This window comes from Acanthaster planci, linkage group LG05 (assembly GCF_054643075.1).
Source record: "Acanthaster planci isolate LZ-2023a linkage group LG05, COTS_SCS, whole genome shotgun sequence".
In the NCBI taxonomy this organism is placed as follows: Eukaryota; Metazoa; Echinodermata; class Asteroidea; order Valvatida; family Acanthasteridae; genus Acanthaster; species Acanthaster planci.
This window is the reverse complement of record NC_141781.1, coordinates 4,036,640-4,063,698: the sequence shown is the minus strand read 5'-3', so window position 1 is coordinate 4,063,698 and position 27,059 is coordinate 4,036,640. Positions and strand designations below refer to the sequence as shown.

Below are 27,059 nucleotides of genomic sequence, written 5' to 3'. Positions count from 1 at the left end.
GTGCAGATGTCTTAACCACTCGACCACCGAGCTTGCCGGGGTCGGCTGGCCGGTCCGAGTCAAATGAAGCAGTGGGTACCGCGAACTATTTTCAAGATGTATTTTTTTTTTTTGCGTTGGGGAGATTTATTACAAGTCATTCTGTTTTAGGCCAAGAATTCTTTTGTCATTGTTCATTCGATTAGTACGGCTTGCCATGACAAGGGACTTACAAAAGAACTTGTGATGGACTCGACTCCAACTTTTGGGTGACTAATAAACATGTAATCAGCTAACTCACTAAAAACTGAAAAGAGATACAATGACTAGGGCCAACACAATAAATTAATTTTTTTTGGATATATTTCAGTAACGTGGGCTTGCATCTTATTGAACTTTGAACTTTGTTTAGTTAGGGGCTTGAATTGGTGCCCCGCCCACCCACACACCCTCGACAGGCGGGGAGCATTTAAATCCTAACTACACGTTTAAAATTTAATTAAAAGTCCGGCTGCCAACAGGTGGCGCGCTGTTCACGCTGTAGACTTCTTCAGTGCATGCATGTGTCACGCCTAGAGCCTGTATCAATGAAACTGGTTCTGTTTCCTTCCTTGCGGCCCGCCGGGTGCTCGTTGTATCACGGAAGTATGTGTGTTGATGCAATTTGCAAATGACAGCCCGAGCCCGGCCCTGCAGAGTCTTCAAGCGGAACTTGCAGACACGGAAATGGATTCTGCCTAGCGTTAGTTCTGTAGGAAAGGCAAATTGTCCTGTTTACAGTCTACTTGGGTTGAACAGCTCAGATGAGGACGAGACAGGAATCGTAAGATTTTTAAAAGTTAGCCTTGTTGCAAACGCGCGGCCGACTGGAAGGACGTTTGTTGTATGAGCCGTCATCAGTCCGTGTGAAAGTTGGCATTGGAAAGTTGACCTGCTAGCTGCGCGGACGCGGACTTTTCGAGAGTTTGAAAGCCAGACGATACGGTGTTTTATTGAAGTCGGGGTGTGTGAAATCTCACCACCACCTTGCATGTTTCTGAGGTGATACGTTCGAGTTTTTGGCTTGGTTTATGCCTCGGAGGACGGGGATTACGCGGGTCGAACGTGGAGACAACGTGACAAGAGTGAGTACACTACAATCACTTACCATCGTCATATTCAAACTCTCATGACTATGGCCAGTAAAGTTCAGTTTCTCCTCCATTGGCCGTGCCATGACTCTGTACAGGGCAGGCCATGAAGGGCACCTGCTTACTAAATTATCTCAACTACAATTTGTGTGCCACATTATGTTTCCATATAACTTATTTTTATACCAACGCAACTGGTAGCTTCAGAAAGAATGTTGCATGAGGTTGTCGGGTTGGGCACCAAGTTTATGGGGAGTTAGGAAAATGTGCTCAGTAAGTAGGGGCCTACATTTGTGTTTCCTCACGAATTGGAAATTTTTCTCAGTCCCACTCCCAGATTCATGTCTTGGTACTAAGTAAGAGTTCCATATGTCATGGACATCATAGTTTTCCCTTGCACTTTGCAGTGTTTATTAGCTGTCAGAAAGTGGTAGCATGTCCTAAAAAGCATGAAAAGTCAAATTTAGCAAGGAAAATATTGAATTGAACTGAATTGAATTGAATATTGAATTCAGAGCAGTCTCATAGAGTTTGTGCACAGAGTGTCAAGATGTCTGGATATGGAACTCTTTCCTGTGCCTTTTCAGCTTAATTGGGATGATACACCTGCACGTATGATAAAAAAGTTGAGGAAGAATGCAACATCCTTTCCCTAGCTTCATGTTTACACCAATCAGCCAATCAAAAAACTGTGTAAACATAAAACAGGTGTGATTTTGCTACAGGCCTAGTTATATGTATTTTATCTGAAGCTTTTTTTCTTTTTTTTGTACATGTGTACTTAACAAGTTACACTGATTTGGCATGCGAAAAAGTGAAGTTTGTAGGTTTTGGTTCTTGTACATTTGAAGCCTAAATTTACTGAAAGCTGTGCTGAAAGTTACCCCTAAAACCATAACAACTGTAGGGCTCCCCTCCAGTGAGCCCCGATATATTTAATTCAAGGGGTTACTGAAGGTCACAGTATCGAGTCTTCATTTGTAATTATCTTAGAGTTGTTGTACTAGTAATGGTTCAGTTTGATCCAGATAACCAGTGAAGAGTATAGGTACATAGCATGCTTGACTGTTCGTGAGAAAACAAGGGGAGAAAAAAATGGGAGAGACCTAAGCTTTCCTGTTCATTTATCTCATTATTGTATCTTCATAGTCTTGAATTTCTGCCAGCTACATGCAGGGTAAAGGTGGTGGGGGGATTCGACCCCCTTAATAAGAAAAGCAAGAAATTCGACCAGCTGTGTAGTTTTTGAATGCAGTTGGTCAAATTCTCCTCCTGGTCGAAAATTCCTGCACTTACCCTATGTCTAAATGCATCGATCAATTAAAAACTGAAATCGATTCTGATCTCATTCCCCATCACATGTGTTGGATTTAGTACCATAGGGTCCAGGTGTACATGTACCACTATGATGTATTGGGCTCGGCACTCTCCCTTTGGGTTTATAAATGCTGTGTTGAATTGCAGAGGAAGAACAGTTGAGGTACTTGTACACGTGCATGCTTCCGATACTTGTCTCTAGTTTCATGATTCAGTCTCCACTGTACTAACTGCTGCAACACATTTTAAAAGTAAAATTGAAGTTTTCCTTCTGTTCAAGTACCAGGCACAGGTACCAGTATGTCATGAAAATTGAGACTGGACACAAAGGACATTGTGTCATGTGTGACCATGTAACGTGCGACATATTTTTTCTAATGTGCTTGGTCACATCATGTAGATCTGACAATGATGTAATGTAATTACCTCTGATTTCACCTTGCACACACCATGATCACATGTACATGTACAGACATGTACATACACAGTACAGGATGGGCCTACACTTACCATCTTATATTCTGTGTTTTGGTCCAGACACCCAGACCCAGTTTGTGATGAATACACCCATGTTTGAGTCGTCCCCATGGGTATAGAGAAAGTGGAAGGTGTGTATACATTAATAAAGCATTAAAGGAGGTTGTGGATAATGGATGCAGTCAGAGCTAAAACTACAATCAAGGCAATGTGGACGCTCAGTTTTCAGGGTGTAGTCCACTAATTCAGGCCCCATTGAAAACAGTGTAAAATCAGCATTGTTCGGGGCCCAATAATATGCGTACCAACATCCCTGAGGCATCTGAAACACATGTTAAATTGTTGTATGGTCCATAATCTATTACTTTCTTTTCAATTTTCTGCGGGTTATAATTAACCGATTAGATTTTGAGTTATTCCCTCAAAACAAAATTACCCCCCAAGGGATTTTTCCAAAGTCTGCTTGCAGCCATTTTTTAAAGTGACAACCCTCAACTTTCTTGGGCACTTAGGACCATTTTTCAACAGTATTTTGTAGCCATTCTACTCTCAGATGAAAGCCCAAAGACCCAGGGATTTGATTCTGGCAAAGATTTACTCAATCTCACCATTTTGGGGGCCAAATAATCTCAAAAGATACTGCGGGGAGGCACTTTTAATGCTAATAAGCTGGCCAGAAATTCTCGCTTGAATTAGTGGACTGCACCCTTCAATGTTTGCTGAAGCCCTTGCCAGATACAGTGTACATGCACTTTTGTACGTGTACATACATACATGCACCAAAAGTACAGTCACATTGTCAACAGTACATGTGTATGGTACCAGTACATGTACATGTAGGTGTGGCTTCAGTGCCATAATTTTCACAAGTGCCCAACATTACTCATCCATTATAATACTAATTAAGACGTGGCTACCCTTTCATCTTTGAGAAATCTTTCTTGGAGTTACCCCCATGCTGTATTGCCCACATAAGGATACAAATTACTAATTTTTTTTCTGGGGCAGTGTTTTTTGTTACACGTGTGTGGCCAAAGGAGGGGAAATTGAGTCCTCAGTTCCCTTTGGCTATGTTACTGCATCAAGATACGTAGGGTGGGTTGCGTGTACATCAGGACATGTACCTGCATTTCACATTCTTCACTCAACAGGAACTGTGCTCTTAATTTGATTTTCCTTGGAATTAATAATTTAGCCTCCTGTCTTGGAGGTGCATTGGTTGTAATGAATGCTGTCAGAGTAATGTAATGGGATACATGTACGTATTCTGCCCATATCTCCGATGTCATTTACTTAGGTTTCTTGGTGGTTGCCATTCTTCAAACTACACGCAGGGACTTCTGAATCAAACATTTATCATATTCTTTGTGTAAATTGTGCCCAATTATGACAAACTTTCTGTCGATAAAAATGTAGTCGTTAGTCTTTTGATGCTTGATGGTACTGTAGATAAAAACACAGTGTGCTGATCAATGAATGTAAAAAAAATGCATGTAACCTGAGGAGAATGTAAAATTTTAAACAGAGGGTAAGCTTAGCTGTAGGTTTTACCCGGATTGCCCCCCCCCATTATTGTAGAACCTCAGGAAGTCAGGGTGAGCTTAAGTTACCACTTCAGTGTTAAACTTTTCTGCTGTTCCCCCTTCACTATCGTTTATAGCTATTTTTTAGTTAATTGCTCAGGTGCTAAGGTAGACACTTCTTACTCTGTTTTGCACAGTACCGGTTCTTAGTACTTACACCACTAACTGAGATGCAATAAATAGGTTTTTGACAAATTGCACCTGCTGTACATGGTACAAATGTAAAGTCATTTAGACTTGGACTGTGTGCTTCACAAACGTACCACTACGTGTTCAGTAAGCACAGTAAGGGACTTCTAGATGATATCAAATTGATGTTTAAGTGTTAGTACTCAACGGTCCTTTTTATCACTGATCAAAAGTCAGAGGGGGCTTTTCCTCTGTCTGGTCTGTTTGTCAATTTGTTTATTCATTGGATTTTATTGCAATCCATAAGGTTCTGACTGGCCGATTATAGATTTTTGTGTGATAGCACCCAGCTTCTTGACAGAGTGGAACAAAAAGCCGTGGCACATTGTGTTATCTAACACAGTGATTCATCATGATGTTTTGACAATGTGCATGCACATGTAGGTTGAAGTTAACTAAAGGTCACAAGCTTTTGCCATTGGTATTTGTAAATTTGATTGAAGCAAAATGAAACCTTCACGTTGGTTGGTACTCCGTAGATCCCACAGCAATAGCAGTGAGATACCGGTACTGTACATGTAGTTTATGGTACAGTTCCATGGATGGTTTTCATCACACACCAGTCGCTGTGCATTTACCGGCTGCACACCATGAAAATAGGCGCCAGTCCAGCTTGGAGACAAATTGCCCCTTTTACTGCATCCAGTCTGTACACATGCATGTAGCCCTATATTTAGCCTCAGGATGCATAATGTACACACTCATCTATGATTTTTCTGCAGTCCACTTGTGTTCATGGGATGATACTCATGTTTACTTGTTAGCAAGCTGGAACCTGTCCATGTACCGGTACATGGGGGGAGGGGTCATACATTTGCACTTCTCTGGGCAATGTGTGACGTGTCAACAAATATGAAAAAAAAAATGAAAATCAAATCTTCATTAAAGGTAAAAATGTACCTGTGCTGTACCCACTTTAGAATGAGTACAGTGCCCACAATTCAAATACTATTAAATACCCCTGGTAAACTAGCACAGTACCGGTACAACATGTACTATGCTCACGAACAGTATGTACAGTGCACGTGTAAAGCAGTACATGTATGCATGCATGTCTACAGGCCTGCACATGTGCAAGGGCACATTGGGCTCCTATTGAAAAGTCCATTTGAACTTGGCTCACACACATATTGTAAAGCTGCACCTGTTACTTGCACATGTACCTCGGCTGTACCCGGTACGTATACCGGTATATTCCAAAAAAAATACACACCCACTGTATCATTTATGGCATACACTAGCACACAGTCGGCGGATCTGCTGGAAGTGTTTTGAGGAAGTTGAATTGACCCTTCTGCTCCGTTCTGAAGGACGTCTGTTGAAGTAGTTCTGATTGGGAAATACACATGTACAGTACAACCTGTTGGAGATGCGTTGCCAACACTTGTACATGTACATTGTACGGTGCTCACACACCAATCCTGCTGCCAGGAAACCTCTCCACCGGAAAGGAGGAGATAATTGGAAAGGAGGAAATGAATTTTCCACGCACTGTAACATTATCTAGACCCTAGTTGACAACGCCGATGTGCAGAGCCTGGCCGGCTCTGTACAAACAGGCTATGAACTTGACTCTCATGTGTACCAGTATCTATTGTTGCATGTTCAAGTTAACATCACAAATTGGTGTTCTCAAGGTGTCATTTTCCATTTCTTTGACGGTACATGTGGGTGATTATATAAATTAGAAATCCAACTTGGGGACATTTTCGTGTTTTGTTACAGGTGAAACCATTCAGCTTTTCTGGATGGATCTAATATTAGTGCTCTGGATGGATCTAATATTAGTGCTGTTCTTATTCTGTAGATCAAACAGGATTACATTGTTTATGACTTGTACAATATACCATTCAATCTGCAAGATGTTTGATAATGTTGTTACAATTTTACATGAAGAAAAGTTGAATGTCTTCACGTGTAACAGGACACCAAAATGTCCCCAAGTTGGACCCTAATTTATAGAATCACCCATGTACATGTAGCAGTGAAGTTTGTAACTCATTTACATGTAGTAGCAACACCTATGTACCCGTCTGTTCCTACATGTATTTGTGCAACCCTTCTGTCAGTTGCTGTTGTGCACTCTTTTCTCATAAAAAAGAACCGCCATGAAATTGTAAAAAGGGAAGACACAACTGAAAATTTTTATCTATATACCACTTGCTTGATATTTGAATTGATTACATTTTTTTTAACCAATTCTTGTTGTTTTTTCCGTTGTAGCTGTGGAGGATTTGAAGGTTCAGAGTTATATGTAACATACCAGTGCATGTAATGTACCGGTACATATGGAAGTGTTTCAACACACCATGAGTACCGGTAGTCCTACTCAAGTTCCCTTAAGAAATGGATAGTTAATACAACAGCAGAATACTGGCCTGAAGATAAATGATAAACCCGCAAATTCCCCAAAATATAAATAGTTTTATTGCAATTTTTATGGCTCATTCATGCCCATGACCAGTTATTGTAAAATTTGCCATCTGTGACCATGGACATGTCCAACGTCATTTAGTTACTGGCACATCATGGTTTCAATTTGCTATATAGTTTTTGGTGGTTTTTCATTTTTATTACCCTCCAAAAAATAAATACATGTAGCTAGTCGGATGACGTAGGTTTGTGCGCTCGTTCTTGCATATGACGTAAAAGGACTGGATGACTAAAATAAGAGATGACAAAAACATCTCAAGTGTACAGTTTTCTCTCAAAATGCCCAGAGGATCATTTACATTTCACAACTGTTTTTGTACCAAGTCAGAAGCACAACACTCAAAATATCAAGTGCTTTTTTTGAAAAATTAATCTCAAATTTTTGCCGGTTACATGGCTGTTTTTCAGGTGAGGTTTCCGCTAGGCGCTAGCTCACGTCTTTTATGCACTTCTCATGTAAAATTTCAACTGAATAGCCAGGTTTACATACTTGTAGACAATTACATGTGTGGATTTTAACTTCAATATTAATGCAGCATTTGGAAAATAAGTTGAAGTACATGTGTAAACCAAAGCAAATTCGGATCCCTGACTTGCAGACAAGTACCTTTCAAACAACAGATACTGGTGAATAATACTGACCCTGGTACATGTACTTGAGATCTGTACAAGCTTTGTTGGTGACAAGCTGAACTCGGCCTTAAAGCAACCCAAGACATCCTCCCCTCTTTAACATCCTTCTGAAGTGACTGGATGATCTGACAGAACTGAACGATTGAAATCATTAACCCTAACCCCCCTAGGCCTTTTTATTGGGAACCATCCTGAATCCGACGAAATCCTCCAATTTTCAACATGACAAAATTGCATTCAGCCCAAATCCTCCAAGATCCTCCGAAATTTCTTGAAAATGTCATTTGGAGGTGTTCCTAACTGCCCACATCCTTCAAAATCCTCCGGAAATTCCTGTCATAATGTTGAGACAGCGCGACTGGCACTCTTGAGCTGTACAGTTGATTCAAAAGAAATATCGGGTTGCATTTGTGCTTGACTAAGCACAAACAACAAAAGGTCTAATCCACGACCTTCACGTATGGCATCCTTCGGAATCAGCCATGCACTTTTGCCGTACACCCTGAATCCTCCAAATTCCTCCACTTTGCAGAAAAGGATTTTGAAGGATTTGGGAGGGTTAGGGTTGGCATCCTTCGGAATCAGCCATGCACTTTTGCCGTACACCCTGAATCCTCCAAATTCCTCCACTTTGCAGAAAAGGATTTTGGAGGATTTGGGAGGGTTAGGGTTAAGGGGTTAAAACATAGGGGCACAGTTGCACCAGTACTATTAGATCTGTTCTTGTGATGTCCCAACTGTGTTTTCCTACAAGTGGCTGCTCAACCTATGGTTGGCCATTGGTACAAAAATACAAGAATTATTCACCGTGTTGAAAATCCCACGCAGCTCTCACACCACAAGATAATAGTGAACACATGCTGCTAAATACTAAATGAATAAAACCCTATTTAAAAATCAAAGAGACAATGTCCATTTTGAACGAATTGGGAATTAAAAAACCAACCAAACAGTGATATTTCTACAAACTTTGGCTGCCCATACAAGTTGTAGACAAAAGGAGAGTGTAGGCCTACGTTCAGCATTGTTAGAAAACATACATGTACCGGGCTAGTGTTAGGATCATGACCATTTTCATCATCAAAACTTCCAACCAATACATGCTGTGGAAGTTTTCAAGCAGAAAATAACTAAGTGCCATTGAGTACTTGTACAATGTACATGTACACGTAGCTTGCATTTTAATTAGTGTCCTAGCCTAATTGAGCTCTGAGTGTAGGGCAGAAACAAGCTTACATGTTGCTTCTGGGTAAACAATTACATGTATGTCAAACTTTGTAAGTTTGTAACGGTATTGTTTATAATTTCTAGGTATAATTATTTTAATCCTAACCATACCCAATCCAACCATGAAGAAATCTTTATACAATTTACTCTGCACTGTTGGCAGAGAGGGTGTCTGCAGGGTTTCATGTATTAAATTCGTTACTGAAAGCAAGCTTTTCTCATTGATTTACTTAACAAGATTTGGAGTGATTGTGAGCGGTCCCGTGAGCTCTAAAAAAAAATCTGGTCATCTTGAGAGACTGCGATTCTCTTAATTTGTGCAGTTTTTCACAATGCACAATGTACATAGTATATTCATGTACACCAGTCTGGCATATGTGGAGATGAAGGGCTGATAATGCACCGCATCTCATGACCAAGTTGAAAGATGTATACATACATGTACACTGTACATACATATGCCAGTGCAAATTACTGCAGGGCATTTTGTGCATGTATCAAGAGGAAGCATTCTGTTATCATCCAGCCTTGATGCAAATGATAAAGGAAGTTGCAGCAAAGCCCTGCGATGGCCATGCACATTGGGTGGAACGCAGCGGCTTTGGACCGACTCATTCATCAGCTATCGGTACGCCGTAAAGAAAGGCTTGGTCTAAAGTATAGGGTTACACAGATGCACATGCAAATGCCCATGTACAGTATACCAACAGTGCCTTTGCACTGTATAGCCTAATTTAAAAAAAACAAAAACAATTGGGTAGATTTCCTCCAAATGATTCAAGGTGAAGTAGGTGTATGAAGATTCCATGTGAGTGTATTAACCCTAACCTTCCCTAACCACACAGAATTGAACACCAGTAAAGTGTGTGAATTTGTGGCACTGGGTACTGTACCCCTAAACTGCTTGTGCTTTAACATGGGTTCGGGCATACCCAAAATAAACAGAGTCCAACAGTTTTTGTGCACAGTTTACCATGTGGTGTTGGAGTTTGTGTGAATGGGTATGGTTCTTAGTAAATCACTCTGAGGAGTTAGGGTTAATTCTTTATTGGAGAATGGATGACATTAATGTTGCACAATGTATGTCACTTAAAAAACTCATGTTAAAAATTTTTTTAAATTGGCATTCTTTTATGTTGACCGTACATGTACAGTACCTGTTCCAGTGTGTGCAGCGATTAAACCTACCAGTTAAACAGTTTTGAGTTAAAGCAGGGTTGTGTGCTGCATGCAGAAGGCAGTGGAGTCCTTTTGATACAGAAATGTTTGAGTTATCAGAGTTGGACTTCTTGAGATTTCACTGTATGAAGATGTACATTTTCCAGGAGACACACCCTACCGGTACCTGGTATGAGGGCCAGTTTTTCACAGTTTGAATGCTGTTTTCCAATTGAGTTTTCACATCACTTCATCCAATATCATTCACCTGTTACCAGGAGCAATTTCCTGTTGCAGTGTTATCAATCAATAGTGTTTCAGGCCCCGGTTTATTGAAGTACCTTTTTAGCAGTTTGAACACCTGGTTCAGGTCATCAGAAAGACTTTGCATGCCTGGAAGTGTACAGTTTTGTCATAGCTCATTATCAGCGTGCACACTCCATTACCCAGATGAGTATACTTAAAAGGTGAATTTTGTATGCATGCAGCCAACCATGTACATTTTACACGTACATGTAGGCCCTCAGGATTGGTCTTTTAAAATAATTGGTTTTTTATTTAATGGCAAGCATTTGAGGGCAACAAAGCATTTTCCTACAGACATACAATTTACACTTGTGCTACAGTATTGGAAACTATTGATTCCAAATACATGTATTTTAAATTTGGACAGTTTGGAGTGCATGGGTGTGTACACACACATGTACATGTGCATTGGCTTCAATACTGAGACCATAAATGGTGCATGTGTTGTGATTCTCTCAGGTTGAAATTTGCCACTCTCCATGGTTTGATACAGAAAATGGTTTACTTGGGTATTAATTTCATGCTCCTCTTTTACTGTTGTTGGATGTGGAAAGCTTCTCATGGAGAACTCTGTTAAAGTGGTGTTCAGTACCAACAGCTCTCCAGGATAAACTAGTTCTAAACTTGACTCCACTGGAGCCGTCAAAGTTTGCCAGAAAGTTTTGGAGGATTTTGAGGGTCTGAGAACTTAAGCTCAGCCACTCTCTTGGTACTGAGCAGTGGGGTTGATGCCCCTTGAAAGTTTGAAGTTCAAGAACGTTTCACCGTGCTCCTTCACTTTGGTGGTTTTTGAACAACTTGAGAAGGACCCTGATCAAAAAGCCCTGAGAATTACACAGAGCGAGAAGTAAGTAGAGTAGAAAAGACACAATTCAATTCTGTGCACCTTTAAATCATAATCTGACAGGAGAAATGATCCAGATTTCTTTCTCATCAGGGACCATCCTCATAATGGACATGCATGTCTGCGTAAGACTGCGTGAAAGTTTTCTGTTAACTCAGCAGATATGAAGTGATGTGGAGCATAAAACATAAAGGAGTACTCCAAGATGTACACAAGTACAAGTACCTTGGCTTGGAGATCTGCACTGTTTGCACATATATACTTTTTGAGGCCTGGTCCGTGGATTTCAAATTCAATCAGTCGTCTGTTGGAAAAGATGTGGTCTGAGTTGGGCACTTCAGTGTTATTTTCAGTCCTGAGCGATGCTGGCTGCATTCATGTGGGTTGAACATGTGAAGGTTATGTGGATGTGCGCAATCAGTCACATGCATTGTGGGTAATTCATGCCAGAGACTTGACATCAGTGTACCGGTATGTAAATCTGTGGGTCCTCATGTGGTTCTTGTTACCAGGTTTGCGATGGGCAGACTTCTCGCTGCATGAAGCACCAAAATTGTCACGTACAATGCATATCTGTGACAGGAAAATATCTGGGCCAGCACCATTCTAATTGAAGCATAACCATGGTGAGAAGCCTTGTGAATACAATTAACTTGGTGATAGAATGTTTGTCCAACTTCTTATTGAACAGTGATTAAAAAAACAAATCCTTGTCTGGGTGACCATGGTATACATTATTGTCATCATCATCTGTGTTGTCATCTACGTGTTCATAATGCATATCTTGTGATAATCCATCTACCTTCCCTCCCTCCCCACATGGATGAAGAGGCTAGCTGTCTGCACTAATGGCAAATCAAATTAAATCTGGCAGTCTATCCAGATTGGAAGCAGCATTAGTGTCTGCACGAGCAAATAGATCAACCCTGTCAATTATTCTCTCAGTCACTAGGGTGAATATTGTCCTCTTCTTGGCATTTCTTGAAGAGTGCAATTTGATTGACCGAGAACTGGTCAGCCACCGTCCGTCAGGTTGTCTTTGATCAGTTACAAAAAAATTGTACCTTAAATGCCTTCTCAAGCTAAACATTTTGTTTGTTCTCAGCATGGTGCACATTTTTTTGCAAAATCTACATGTACCAAATTTGTTTGTGTTTTTAGAAACACCAGTGTGCACGTATTTTGTTTAAAATGTTAAACAAGTTGCCACTTTGAGACATTTCCAGTGTTTAGCAATTTAAAAAAAGGGTGGTCACCAAAATATTGTAGGGTATGATACCGTACAAGTACATTGTAACTCAGGAGAATGCTGGTGAGGAGGCAAGTTTGGACCACAATTTTTAAATACTCCGTTAACTGAAAGTAAACTAAAACTATATAATTTGATGACCCTTTTTCCTTTTGCATTGCTCTTGCCAAATACATGTAGCTGTATGTGTTAAACTCCCATTATTGCATCACAATTTTTTACCCATTCACAATCATCTTGGCCCATTTACAAACGTGACCACTCGTGGTCTTGTCTTTAATCCCTGGCATCGTTAATAAACTCCACAGACGTCCTCCAGTTTTCAACATACCTGATTTCCTGCCAAGGGACAAAATTGCCTGGCATCATCCTTTCCCATTAGCCATGAGTATTTTTTCAATTCTTGGAAAGTCCATGTCCCCATGTGAAATGTGAGTACATGTACGTGTAAATGTGGCTAAAGGGGGAAGGTTTATCAGGACAGGGCAACACCTGTAATGGCAGAAGGTTGCTGAAAACAAAATGGAAGAGAATTCAAGAATGGAGGCAGCAGATGTGTATCAGTATTTATGACAGTTTCTCCATTAATGTATGTGTGAAAAAAGGGGGGAAAATTGTAAAGTAAGCATTCACAAATACACAAAGTAAAATTGATGCATTAGAGGATGGATATGCAGTAACAATAATTATATATTGACCAGTGCACTGATTGGAAATTGCACTTCTGAAAGCCATACAAGGTTGTGGTGAATGAGGCCGAAGTGAAGAGATACCCCCATGCTGTACCTCCTCTGGTATTAAGTTGGAGGATGCTCAGGACGAGAGACACTCGGAGGCTCATCAGCGATCAATCGGCCTTCAATTATTGGACCGGGAGCAGAGCAGCCCATTCATGACTCGACGGCAGGTTTGCGAAGGACGTGCGCGGGCGTTTGCGATTGGAAAATGCCACGAGCCGCTCAGGATGGTGCGGCGTAATCAAGGGGGCCTTTGGGGCCAGCAAGGATGCATGAATGATCACGGCATGTGACATATCTGGTGGCATCATGTGGCCATCACTGGGAATTGTGCAGGGTGTATGTGATGGTGTGAAGTACATGAACAATTAGGGGAGAACAGAGTGAGAGGGTGATTAATAGTTCTCTTGTTTTGTGTTTGTCTAGGGTTTTGGTTTGTCCTCTGGTATAGGGTTTGTCATGGGGGATGTGCTTGATGAACAGGTTGTTGACTGAAAGGCCAATTAACTGATCAGTAACTGGAAGATGGAGTGATACCAGTTGGCAGGATAGCTTAATTAGTGAATGAATTTGAGTGCAATCCATTCCAAGACACTGGTCAAGCGCAGCACATCAGGTAGGGCTTTAGTTGTGGGGATGAGGTTAGTGTGATTTATGGAAATTAATCAGCAAAGGAAACAGATTTTGTGGAAGTCTGGTTGTTTTTTTTCATTGTTTGCATTTATTAATAGTGTAGGTATTAATTGTAAGGTGATAGGTCTGACCAAGTCACCATTTGTAGGCTGTCAAATTCTCTGATATTAGAGCATTTTGTGGCACATGGACTGCATGGTTTGTATAAAACGAGAATCATGGCCTACATTTACCAGTCGGATTGCCAACTTGTATAAATTTCTGAAAGTATTGTAGAAAACAGGGTCCTCCTAATTGCTCTAAATTTTGCCATGGGGTGTAGACATCAATTATCAAAATGGTGATGGGCCTCATGACCGTTTTGAGAGGAGATCACCTCTGTGGAGAAATGTCTTTGGGCTTCAGTCAGCGGCTATGCCACTAAAAAATAAAAGTAAAATGAAAGATGAGGTATTTGATACATTATAAGTACATGTCTTGAACATGTGAGAAACTTGTACCGGTATTTTTGCTAATTTTTGAAGAAGAGCTAGGTATTAATGAGTATCACTGTTGTCTGCAACCTTAATTAAATGTCACAAAGCCAGAGCACCAAACAGTAACAGAAACCGCAAGAAGCTTGTAGAGAGTTTCAATATTGGTTGAACATACATGTAATGTCCTAATACTTACATGTACACTGTACCGGTATATGGATTGTTCATTCAAGGGTTTGTGGTTATCTTTCAACATACATTTCTACATATGTCTATGTACATGTGTACTAATGTATGTTGTACAGTGTACTGTACCATGTACATGTACAGTGTATGTTCATGTACCGGTATGTACATGTACTTTCATACCCGAACAGATGCAAAATCTGTGTACATGAAAAGATGCACAGTTGAGTACTGTCTGAGATGGTGCGCACTCCGTGTTGAAAAATATCTGTTCATGTACACTTACATGTACATCGTTGGAATCAGTGTTTTGTACATGAATGTAGCATGACTATTTGCAGTGAATGAGATGGTTCATGCAAGCTGTTCATTATTAAGTGAGGAAGTTGGGACATTGACCATTTGAATAAATAAATTTGTTTCCTCGGGAGGCAAAAAAAGAGAGAAAAACACAATATGTTCAGATGTAAAGGCCATTTGGGGTAGCAAAACCTACATGTAAACAGCTGGGGCCAAGCATGCCATTATAAAAGAAAAACAATGAGTGGTAAAAGCTGATAGCAGGTGCAATTATCATTCAATTAATTACCGTCAGCATACCTTCTTCAACCTGCTCATAAATCACTCTGTCGTTAGCTGTGGCCAATGGTCGCATGGCCACATTGTTATAGTGCCTAAATCTCATAAGAGTGTACATGTACCCACTGTACATGCATGTTTAAATGGGGACTACATACATGTACATGTACGCTGAAGGAACACTTTCATGAAGACAAACTTAATGGACATATAGACTCTCATTTAATTCCATTTTAGTGTTTTTGCCCAAGGACATGTGATGAGAAACTCTTGCCAGTTAGGAGGTCCTCATAGTACAAGATGTATTGAGGCAAACATGTACCAGTACAGCAGTTGGTGCCGGTGTGAGCACACGTAGGGGGGTATATTGTGATTGTGAACACATTCCATTGAATCAGTTAATTAAATGTTGCCTCGTCAACTTGTCAAAGTGAAAGATAGACCGACAGTTTCTGTACATTTGCACGTTATCCTACTTCACTTTTGAAATTAAAATTTAATATATGCATCGCAAATGGAAACTAATTGGGCCTTGAACTCTACACATTGTACAGTACCTAACGGGCATGCATGGGTGATCATGCATCTCTGGGTTGATGGTATTTATTATCTGGTACACGCAGCTCAAATTCAGGAACTCAGGTGCAGAAGTGTAATGGGTGTTCTGACATGTCCTTGAATTCATCTGTGCTGTTGTGATAAAAATTTCACCATAAGTCTGGAAGCTTGAGGTACACAAGTACTCATTGTAAATGATATACCTGTTCCGCCGTTAAGACTACCCACATGTTGAAATCTGGACACTTTGGGGGCCAACAATGTTGCTGGGACAAGTTTTTGTTCGCACAACTTTGTCATGACTTTCCATTGTCACCGTGAAAATGCAGTGAAGGCCTTGGCACACATGCATGTGCCTGTTACCAGTTGGGCCAGTCTCAGTCAGCTGCTGTGCTTGAAACGAGATGCTACCAGTCACTTCAGAGAAATTTGTCATTCGTCTTATCTATCTGTCTATCTATCATAATACCCCCATCTGAACCATCAGCAGCCCTGACAGTCCCAAATCCTTTGATTTCAGTATGATTTTACATACACCCTAGTTAATAACACTGCACGTTCTTCATCGTGGAATATCACTAATCAGTTTAACCCTCAGAGAACATAACTTTTTCAGACCATTTCACAGCTGGTGAAATGGGAGAGATGCCGCCTCTTGCACTTTCCGTTCTCCCAGTAAAGTTGGCTGTCCTGTGCCCAATTTTTTAAAATTGGCATGTGTTGAACGTGTTTTTTAAAGTTTCTGTCTTATGAGAACTTTCAATTCACTCCGATATACATACATGGGTTAGTTGTGATGGTCATTTGAAGGTCGTGGACTTTACTTGTGTTGCCCACTTGCATAGCATTGGAAAAGTTGACATGTTGACTGACGTATGCCCATTTACATGTAAAAGTCTTCTTGGCTGATGGAGCTGTAGACTAAAGCAGGTGTTGTTGGTAAAACTGTACATCTGCCAACTCTCATGTGCTTTCCAATATCATAAAAGAAGAAATTTACGACTTCAATCATGAGGGACAGAATCTTCATGACACATTAATCTTGACGGCCTGTATTACTCTAATGTACATGTGTTGTATGAACACCACCTGTGGAGAATATCAGAGCAGTGAAACTGAAAGTTGATGTGCATGTTCAGCGTCAGAGGCTTTTGGACAGTCGTCAGTTAAATCAGCAACGTGTGATTTTTTTTATTGGTTTTATAAAAAACATCAAAAGGAAACTACAAATGTAGTCGTATCTGGGAACATTTAACATCTCATGTTGAAGCAGACAGCTGTTTTTGTCTGTTTGCTTTATAGTAAGAAATTCGATGGGCTGTATCAATAATATTTCAGTGCGTAATTAAACGTACAAAGACTTGGTGTCCATTGTACTAAGCAACCCTTGAATTGTTAAGGCCATTGTTATTATTAGGCTCTGATGCTGTGGCTTCCATTAATCGGGGCAGAAAGAATCACACGGCCCCGCCCCCCTTGTGGGGGGGGGAGGGAACGGGGCCCAGGGACAGTGAGCAGAGCATCGGGCACACCGAAAGTAATAAGTAACAAGCCCTTATCAATTGGGCAGATACCCGTAGTTTTGATTGAGGGGCAAAACGGCATGACTCATACAGGAATGCAAACATGGTATGCCTGTGCACACTTGTCAGCATGATGTTGCTGAGTGACAGTCAAGGAGAACCAATATGCAGCACGATGTGATATTGCACGGCCTAATTACTCCACAGTGACAAAACAAAAAAGACAAATAACCAGTGGAAAGGAGTTGCTTTCAATTAATGTAGATTACTGTCTGCTAAAGACAAACACAGCATGCTGCATATGCTACCGGTATATTCAAACGCTTAGCCCTGTTATGAATGTGGCTCACATTCCAAACAAAGTTTTTCCTTCGTTTTGTTCCTCCATGGTGCACAGAACAAACTGTACCTCACCTGCAAAGCTAAATGTACCCGTACATGGTACATGTACATGTATGTACATGTACATACTTGCGTAAGGATTGTGTTAATTGAGCCAGTGAACACAAATGCTCATTTTGAGACTTGTATATGTACATGTATGTACTGTATACATACATCTAAAAGCCAAATATTATTCTAATCTTTCAGCCAAACATTCATGTTTGGATTGTGTGATATGTCATGTGTATGCAGTTCAACTTGTACAGTACATTATGATTTATTGGAGAAAATAAGGTAACTTGCAGGACAAGATGAGCAGAAAGAAAACAATTTAAACAAAGAGATTATGCATGCACATAAAGATTGAATCTCCGTCTGTTTGTAGATGTACTTACCGGTAATTATTTGCCACAGTATGGCTTTTCTGGTAAGAATGTTTGTTGCGTGTACTGTTAAATGTACGTTGATGCATTTGTTACACCTGTAACATTAATAGTTCAACCAAACCGAGCAAGTGTACATGCATCACTTACATGTAGGTTAGAGTCGAGTCCTCCATATTGAAAGGTTTGACTATTCCACAAGAAATTACTTAAAATCAATGGAGCAGTTTTGTTAATTTATTTTTTGGGGGGTGCAATGTTAATTGAGTGATTACAATGTACACCATGTGCTTGTAGGTTTGTATCTGCTCAGATACATTGAAGAGTACAATGGCAGGATACAAGAGATCCACCAATCCTCAATTGATGTGCGTAGTCATTGCCATAAATTGCAGGCTGCTTCTCAGTTCTAATTGCATGTGTGAATGCACTTGTTCTGGTTGTTGGCCAGTAATTGGAGTGTGGGCACTGCAGAAGAGGTAATCAGTTTGGGAGACAGAGACCTGTATGGTAACAGTTATGAATCACAAATGTACGGGGAACCATTTACTAAAGATGTCTGTTAAGACTAATGGTTACTAATCTGATCTGGCGTCAGAAAAATTAAATCTGAGGACAATTTCCGTGGAGCGGCCAGGCACAGGAATCTTCCAAGCTCTGAAAATGTTCGATGTTTGCACTGGGCAAAGTGGATGGCAGGACTCCAAATGTTGCATGATGTTCCTTGCACATTACTGGTTCCCACTAATTACATGTACGGTACACGTACACATATTTTTTCATTGCAAGAAAGTTATGTTTTCTGTAGAGCAACTCTGTGCAATTTCAATGCTGCAGATACCGGTACATACATATGTACAATAAGAAAATCTGCCGCGAGACCAATGGATCAGTCTTTAATGTACATGTACAGTTACAGTGACACATGTACACTGTACTTGTACACATAATACATGTTTTAAAATGGTAAGATTTGGGTGATGACACATTGGGATGTAGCAGTTTGAAAATACTGTATCGGTTTGTGCTTAATACGTTTGTGTACCTGGTACATGCAGGTGATCGAGCATCAACTATGCCATAGGCAACATTAATGTTACAGCTACAAGTACATGTACGCCAGGCGGCGCTGGTCAGGGATCTCCACCACAGCGTTCTACTGTCCAGCACAAAGCTTGATGAAACAGTCAACTGACCAGCACAAAATCCGTAAAAATCCCAGAAATAACATTTGTCACTATTACAATTTCATATTTTTACATGGAAGAATTTAAAAAATTTGATCTCTTAATCAATTTGGAAAGAAAAACTCACTGAAAAGGCAATTAAGAATCCCCTTAGTAGCGGGCCCCTGCACCCCCAGCTGTGACCCACGAGACTCCGGTCACTTTCCTCCCTCTGTTCGTCATTACATGGCTGGCTGTAACATTGGGCAACATAAAAAAGTTGACATTGGTTTCAGTAGAGCATGGTTTAAAGTAAATATTGTTTAAATGAGAAGTTGGTGTAACATTAGATTTACAAGCACACGTGCGTATGATCTCCTTGTACAGTGTCTTTAACCCACACAAAAAGACCAGCCGGCTGAACAGGGGACAAAAATCAGGTTTTTAAGAACATTGACTCTGTGATTCCAACAGACTTCCGTGTTGAAAGAAGCAAGCCTGTGCACGAGTACTGTACATTTTGTACAGGAGCTGCACAATACATGCTTGTGTAGCCCAGTCAGACTTTCACCGTCAACAAAAACAACTCAACAATAGCTCTTGACACCAACTCCCCAATAGCTCACAACATATGGTAGTGCACCGTGGCACGGCTCCCGAGAGAGTGTAGAGAATCAATTGACAGCCAACTCTGTGTACACACTCGCCCAACAGGACTCAAGTCCTTTTGGAAAGCCATTATCTCCTTGTTGACAAGTTGTCACCTTGCCCCTCCTGGATTTGCCAGTGAGCCGCTGGTGAACCAGAACATGTGGATGTGTCATTCATAATGTAACCTCTGAAATACCGGTACATGAAAAACAGGAAATTCCTGTACACTTGGGAGGGATCAAAAGTCAAGTTTGAGACATGTGGCCTATTCATGTGATGCAAGATGCGTGTGTTGGTCATTGTTTGATCGGAATCTCAGGAATTCTTTACAGACTTTCTGGGGGGATGTGTTACATGTAGGTAACAATAGTCTAGAGTGTGTATCCGGATTGGACATGTGTGGGGGGGTTACCCATCGGCCCCATGTCGTGCGCAGTGTCAGCCCATTTGCTGTTTTATGCTTGAGTTTGGTGGTTCTCAAAATCATTGAGTACGGTATCTGGTATGTTGAAAACCTGTATTGTACATGTACATACAGTATGTGCACTGTTCATTCATGAGTATATTTGTACTGATGATTTGCATTAAACACCAGACATCATGGATGCCCCTGTCCCTGCACATGAAGCTACATATTCCAAAATCTATATGAAGACTCAGCAGGTTTTTTTTGGAAATTACACAACTGGGAAAATGAAACAGTTACAAACGTGTTTAATTTCACTTCCACTTGTATCTCTCCATAAAAAAGATGTCAGGATGTTTAGACTAAAATTTTGAGCAAATATACATATCATACATACAGGTACATGTACATGTATGTGTGTACAACTCATTGATGGCATGTTCGAATAAAAATATGCAATCTGATAACACTGTATGTGAATGTTTACTTACATGTACTCACTGTACATGTATAGCACATGACACGTCTATAGAGGATGAAAAGTGGCCATCTGCCTTTCTGCTATCAGAGTAGTAGAAAAGCAGATTTTATGTTCTGGTAACATGCAATTTCAACTTTTATACTTTTCTGCCATCTCAAAAAGCAGAACGAACATTGTTTGGTTATGCATTTTTCTATTTTTCTGCTTCAAAAAAAGCGGCCGTCTGCTTTTCTCCTTTCGAATAGGCAGGAATGAGGATGGAACATTTAACGATAACCATGAATTCTACTTTTTTTGATACCGGAGGAGCAATTTTACATAGGCGGCCAAAAAGTGGCCATCTGCTTTTCTACCTTCCAAGGGTTGTGAACAGGGTCGTGAACCTCAGGTTATGACCATTTTTTCCTTGGCCCAAGCAAGGTTGTGTATCTTTTGGATGATAGTTGTAAAACTGTATTTCCTCTGAGATGCTGTTTTCTCTGCCTCACAGGGACACTGATACTGCCGTATGGGATTGGTCCGCAGAAAGCATGGTTAAGCATTGGTTTCTATACGTCTTCACTCCCCCAGAACGGAAATGGTCGTAACCTACAGGTTCATGACCCCATTCACGGCCAGTTGAGGACAAAAAAGCAGATGGCCACTTTTCGGCCACCTATGTAAAATTTGCTCCTCTGGTATCATAAAAGCAGAAAAGTTGAATTCACGGTTGTCGTAAAAACGTTAAATCCACTTTCCTGCTTGTTTGAGCAGATGGCCACTTTTCGGCCGTTATCAGAAGAGGAAAGTAAAACTACTTTTGTAGTAGTTGAAAGTGGAAAAAAAGGATTACAATAAAATGGTCATTCTGCTTTTGAGGTAGCAGAAAAGTAGAAAGTCAAAAATTGCATGTTACAAAGATGTAAAATCAGCTTTTCTACTATTCTGATAGCAGAAAAGCAGATGGCCACTTTTCGTTCTCCCTACACATCATTAAGCCTAAATGCTGTATATTTATTGTACAGCAAGAAGTACCAGTATGTTGTAAAACCTAATTGCATATAAATTATTAACCCTAACTGCCAAGCATATTGTTTGACTTACACTACACAGTACTACAAAATACTAAGTAATAGTCTGAGCCTGAAGGACCTAGCGCTACAGATTACTACTTCTGGCTAGGTTACTTCCATTGTTACTTGTACAGAGAACAATAAAGCCATCATTCATAGTGCCACAGCACTGTATGGTACATTGTCTTATCTATTTTATCTTATGGCTTCAGAGAACAATAAGGTCACATCCTCTTACAAGCGATGGGACTGAATACTACATTTTACTACTAGTACTTCGTAGTACTATGTAGGGTTAGGCTAATACATGAAGCTGAGAAAATTTGGCCTCCAGTAACCCAGTCCACCCTATTTTTATGTCCCTACATGTACCATACGCTGTCATTTTAATTACCAAATTTAAAGAAATTTTAAAAAGCACATTCCAAAATCATGTGCAATTGTCAGTTCTATTTTGTCTAAAGTACTTCTCAACAACTTTAAAGTCTTACTGGTGAGTATACCGGTACATGTGAAAAGCAAATTGTCCAAGTACTTGTTATGCTTGTTACGGAGACAAATCTGGAAACTTTCAACTTCTGCTGGTGAAACTTTTCCTTGTTTCATCACTGGTTGTGAAATTCACCGTGACCAAGCCAGTCAGCATAAAAAAAGTTGCCCAAAAAATAATTATATCCCAACCGACCCAATCTGAAACCAAAAGGTAATTGAAAGCAAAACAATTTTGACTCTCGGCCTAATGCCTCTTACTGCACTTTCCTCAGAGTCTGTGTCGTAAAAATAGAAAGTATTATATTTGGTTCTGTCTGTGTAGCATCGGGCTATGTGGTGTATCGATAAATCATTCATTTTGTCAGCATTTCCGTACATACCGATACGTGAATGTAGCTCCATGGGGAGACCTATAGCTTTGCTGCACAGAAAAAGACATCACGCTTTTGAGCGCAATTAAAATGTGTTCAGGATTTTGGAGTGGCCAACAGTGCATATAATGTTTACTCTGTCATCAATCATTATATCCCATGGTGTTGTGGAAATGCATGTGCATGCATGTACTGTGTACATGTACATGTATGTACACTGTGCCATGTACATGTACATGTACCTGCAGTTATAGCGACACCTCAGAAGATTATGGGGGTCCTGTGTACACAAAAGGGTGTCAGCTCTCACTTTACATGCTTGCAGCAAGTTCTTATATACTGTACATTGTAATTTTGTTCTTGTGATGGAGAAAAATAATTAAGGAAAATTCATCAGTTGTTGCTGAAGTGGTTTGGATAGTAGTACTGTACATTTCAGTTTTCATAATTAGAACTATTTATCTTATAATATTATAACTCCATTTAGAATATACCGGTAATTGATTGATATCCAACTGTGGGATTGCAGCAGAAGGAATTTTTGATTAATTAAATTAAAGTTAATTTTCTCCGGCTGTTTATTCCAAGTCAGTGTGGTGTAGACTTTTTCCTGTTGGGCCATCATCGACCAGTGTACAGATGTAGCATAATTTTCCAATTAAATTTGTAAAATATCAATTAGGAGAATCTAAATTTACATGCACTTCTCTGAAAAAATGGCAGAACATCATTAAATCTGTCAGTTGTAGGCCAGACCAAATTATAAATTGCCTCGTTGGAATGCATGCATGCATTCAGGAGACCCCTGCAATCGATATTATTTGTAAATGTGTACTGGATTGGCCCCAAAGCTTTCTATTGATTTGTGCCCAAGTTAGTTTCCGGGGGTTCCCCCCTTGTGGATATTTCTTGGAAAACATGGGTGTGGAATCAGTTCGTGCAGTGGTATTGTTTGTCTGGAACCTTTTGAACGCTACATCGACTTGCACTGGTATACTGTATGTCTACATATTGCTGTAGAAATACCCAGGAATTGCAATTATGAAAACTGACATGTCAGAGATAATGCTCTGAGATTTTTTAAAATGAATTTGTTAGGTATGATAAGGTTGGTGGATATTTGAAGTACTAACCTGTTCAGCTGGTTAACCATTAACAGTGCTGAGGATGACTACAGAATCTTCCCCCTTCCTTGTCATCCAAAATTGCCTTTTTTGTGTCTGTGTGTGCAGAGCCTGAATGACTATATGTTGTGCACATTCAATTGCAATTTTATGACATTCAGAAGTACTGTTCCTGTGAAACATCAATTTTTTTTTTAAATGAAGGTGCATGTATTTACTTTTCCACTGACAATGCACAAAAATGATTGTTCAAACCGGCTGTAGCACGAATAGTAGCTCAGGAATTTTTATGAAATGCCATAAGATACTCCACAGTAAGAATGCATAGTCACATGGAAGGAATGCTCAGTATCTTTGCACAATTAGTCCTTGTGTCTTCAGATATACATGTAAGGTTGGGAGTTTTTTCAAATTCGGAGGCAAGAAACGGAGGATGGGTCACACTCTGGTAATGAATGAGATGCCGGTGTCACGCATCACTAACCAAGACCTTCTGTACACTTCAAATCTCTTGGGTTGAGTAATTTGCCAGTGCTGCAGTGGCACCTGGTGCTGGTCCCACAGGTAGTAATGTATGTGGGCATTACATGTCCATACCTGTACATGTACATGCATGTGTACCTCGTCAACCAATAGGACGTGTTTGCCTGTCTAAGTGCACGAGATGCGACAACTTTAACCGTGCTTGCATCGGTGTGATGCAGTGGCAGTGATGGCATCTCCTAGAATTACCTCATGGTGTCTGTTTGGTTACACGGGTGAAAACCAAAGACAATTTTGTAGGCTGTACAAATTGGTTGGATCTAGTAAAGAAATTGACTCAGATCATGGAAGAATGCAGTGTAAACCGTTGGCGACACAAGTGTTTTAGGACCGTGCTGTCCAGTGACACAGCTGATTGCTTGACGTCTCCCATGCTTTCCGAGGGCAACAGATACATGTAGAGTACTTCACAAGCTGACTTTGGTGGGAATTGAGCCAGTGAGACTGGGCTTTCTAGTAATGCAGGTTAGACAAACACATGACCTGCATGTTCTGCCTGGCTGGGTCTATTCAATTCAGCAGTGGGTACTTCTATCAGTGGCACACTCCTCTAGAACTTACATTTTTCCTAAACCTTTATTGACCTTTACTAAATGTGATTTGTTCTTTCTACATCACAGCACTGGCAGTGGAAGGGGAGGCAGGGGGACCAGTGACCTCCGCCCCCCACTATTTTGATGGGGGGGGGGCTGGCCCCCCACACACTTTTTGCAGGTCCTATAATTGGGTGGGGCTCAATGGATCGACCGTCACTTCATCACAGTTGCATTTTCACCTACCAATAGAAAAAATGACAGGCTGGCAAAACATGACTGGCTGGTAAAACATGACTGGCTGGTAAAACATGATTGGCTGGCAAAACATGACTGGCTAGTAAAACATGACTGGCTGGCAAAACATGACTGGCTGGCAAAACATGACTGGCTGGCAAAACATGACTGGCCGGCAAAACATGACTGGCCGGCAAAACATGACTGGCCGGTAAAACATGACTGGCTGGCAAAACATGACTGGCTGGCAAAACATGACTGGCTGGCAAAACATGACTGGCTGGTAAAACATGACTGGCTGGCAAAACATGACTGGCTGGTAAAACATGACTGGCTGGCAAAACGTGATTGGCTGGTAAAACATGACTGGCTGGCAAAACATGACTGGCTGTCAGTACAAAGGCAAAAGAATATAATTCATCGCTGCTGAAAGGTCATGCAGCTGCTGGTTTCAAAACACCAAATATTAAACGTCACTATTAAATACATGTACGTACGAGAGGAAAATCTGACCTTCTTTATAAATGATTGGAAAAATACGGTAAATATTTTGTTTATTACATGTATCTGACGTCAGTAAAAGGTGATATTTCTACAACTTTGTGGCTGCCCACTGTAATAGTAGGCAATATGACAATAGGCTCATATTCAACAATGCTGTTTTTGTTTTTTAGGTTTAGTGGATTCAAGAGAGCTATATTTAAAAAAAGATAAGCAAATATGGTAATACATGTAATGTACATGTCGTTTGTGTTGACATACATGCTTAAGTTTCAGGAAATGACCTCTGTACACACCATACATGTAGGCCAGCTAGCCTTTGTTTAGTTCAGCTTATTTCTTCATTTTTACTCGTGTCGTTCAAAGTGTAAACACTGCACCAAATCTTTTGCAACAGGGTAATTCCAGAAATAAGGGGTCCAAACTAAAAGAGTTTCAATTGTGGTGCCCCTGTTATGTCTGACCTTTGTTGTTTGACATGGAAATATCACCGGAATTGATTTCTAACTATTACTATTTGTTTGGCAGGTAATTTGCATTAATTCGTCACTCTTGGAAATTAGAAAATTTGTTCTGAACTTACAAAAGCATATGTCAGATGTGAGAGGGACACACACAAATGGACCCCAAATTTCTGGAATTACCTAACTCACTGTCTCCTCTCCCCCCCCAACATCTAAGTTGGGTGTATGTGTCTTCCAAAAAAAAAAGAACAAGAAATAAAGGGAATATCAAATATCAGACAGCAGATGCTTCATGGAGATGATGAGTTGACCTCCAGCAGCAGGTCAGCTCCTATTAATGATGACAGGTACTTAGCAGCCAGGCCGTAAAGAGATTGGGCAGTTTGTAATCCAGAGTCATTAGCACTGGGCTTCTATCACAACATTCACTTTACATTTATCACCCTAATAAATCCTTCCTGGTTCTGAAGTGTGATTTTATTAGCTTGGGATGGGGGGGGGGGAGAAAAGCAGGTAGGAGAGTTGGCAGGACTCCCTTGTCTTGTCAGCAGACATTAGCTGGCATGATTGTGACACAAAACAGATGCCGTGGAAGAAATCTTGTACACATATCTATGGCATTAAACTGGTCACTCAGTTTTTCTCTATAGCATAAGCCCTTGCTGGCCAGCAGGTCACAGAAGTAACAGGTCCTTGCAATATACTTTTTTTGAAATGAGCTTCTTTAACATATACCTGTTTGCCCCATAAAACAGATTTTTTTCACTTTTTCTGCCATTTTAAAGGTCAGTTTTCAGCATTATAGTTTTTTTGTTTATTCAAGTTTGGTTGTCATGAGCTACGTTTGATGTGATCTTGGTAATAAGTCCCAACTACATGTACTAGTACCCTCCCACCATCCCAGCTATGTGGGCAAGGGTTGGGGGAGGGATGTGGTTGTGGGGGACGGAAGGGGAGTACCGATCACCCTGAGCTTGACATTGTTCCCACATGGTACATGTACGGTATTTGGTGACCTTGTGCTCGTATTTGGTGACCTTGTGCTTGTACATGC

General features: G+C 40.5%; 1 protein-coding gene across 1 annotated transcript in view; it reads left to right on the top strand.

Moving 5' to 3' along the window:
• The first annotated feature begins 537 nt into the window (after positions 1–537).
• Positions 538–27,059, top strand: part of LOC110986823 (tumor necrosis factor alpha-induced protein 8-like protein 1) — a 66,126-nt gene continuing 39,604 nt past the window's right edge. Inside the window, exon 1 of the mRNA XM_022249043.2 lies at positions 538–1,103. Within this exon, the coding sequence (XP_022104735.1) occupies position 1,103 (1 nt within the window). The 5' untranslated portion in view covers positions 538–1,102. The remainder of the gene's footprint in view (positions 1,104–27,059) is intronic.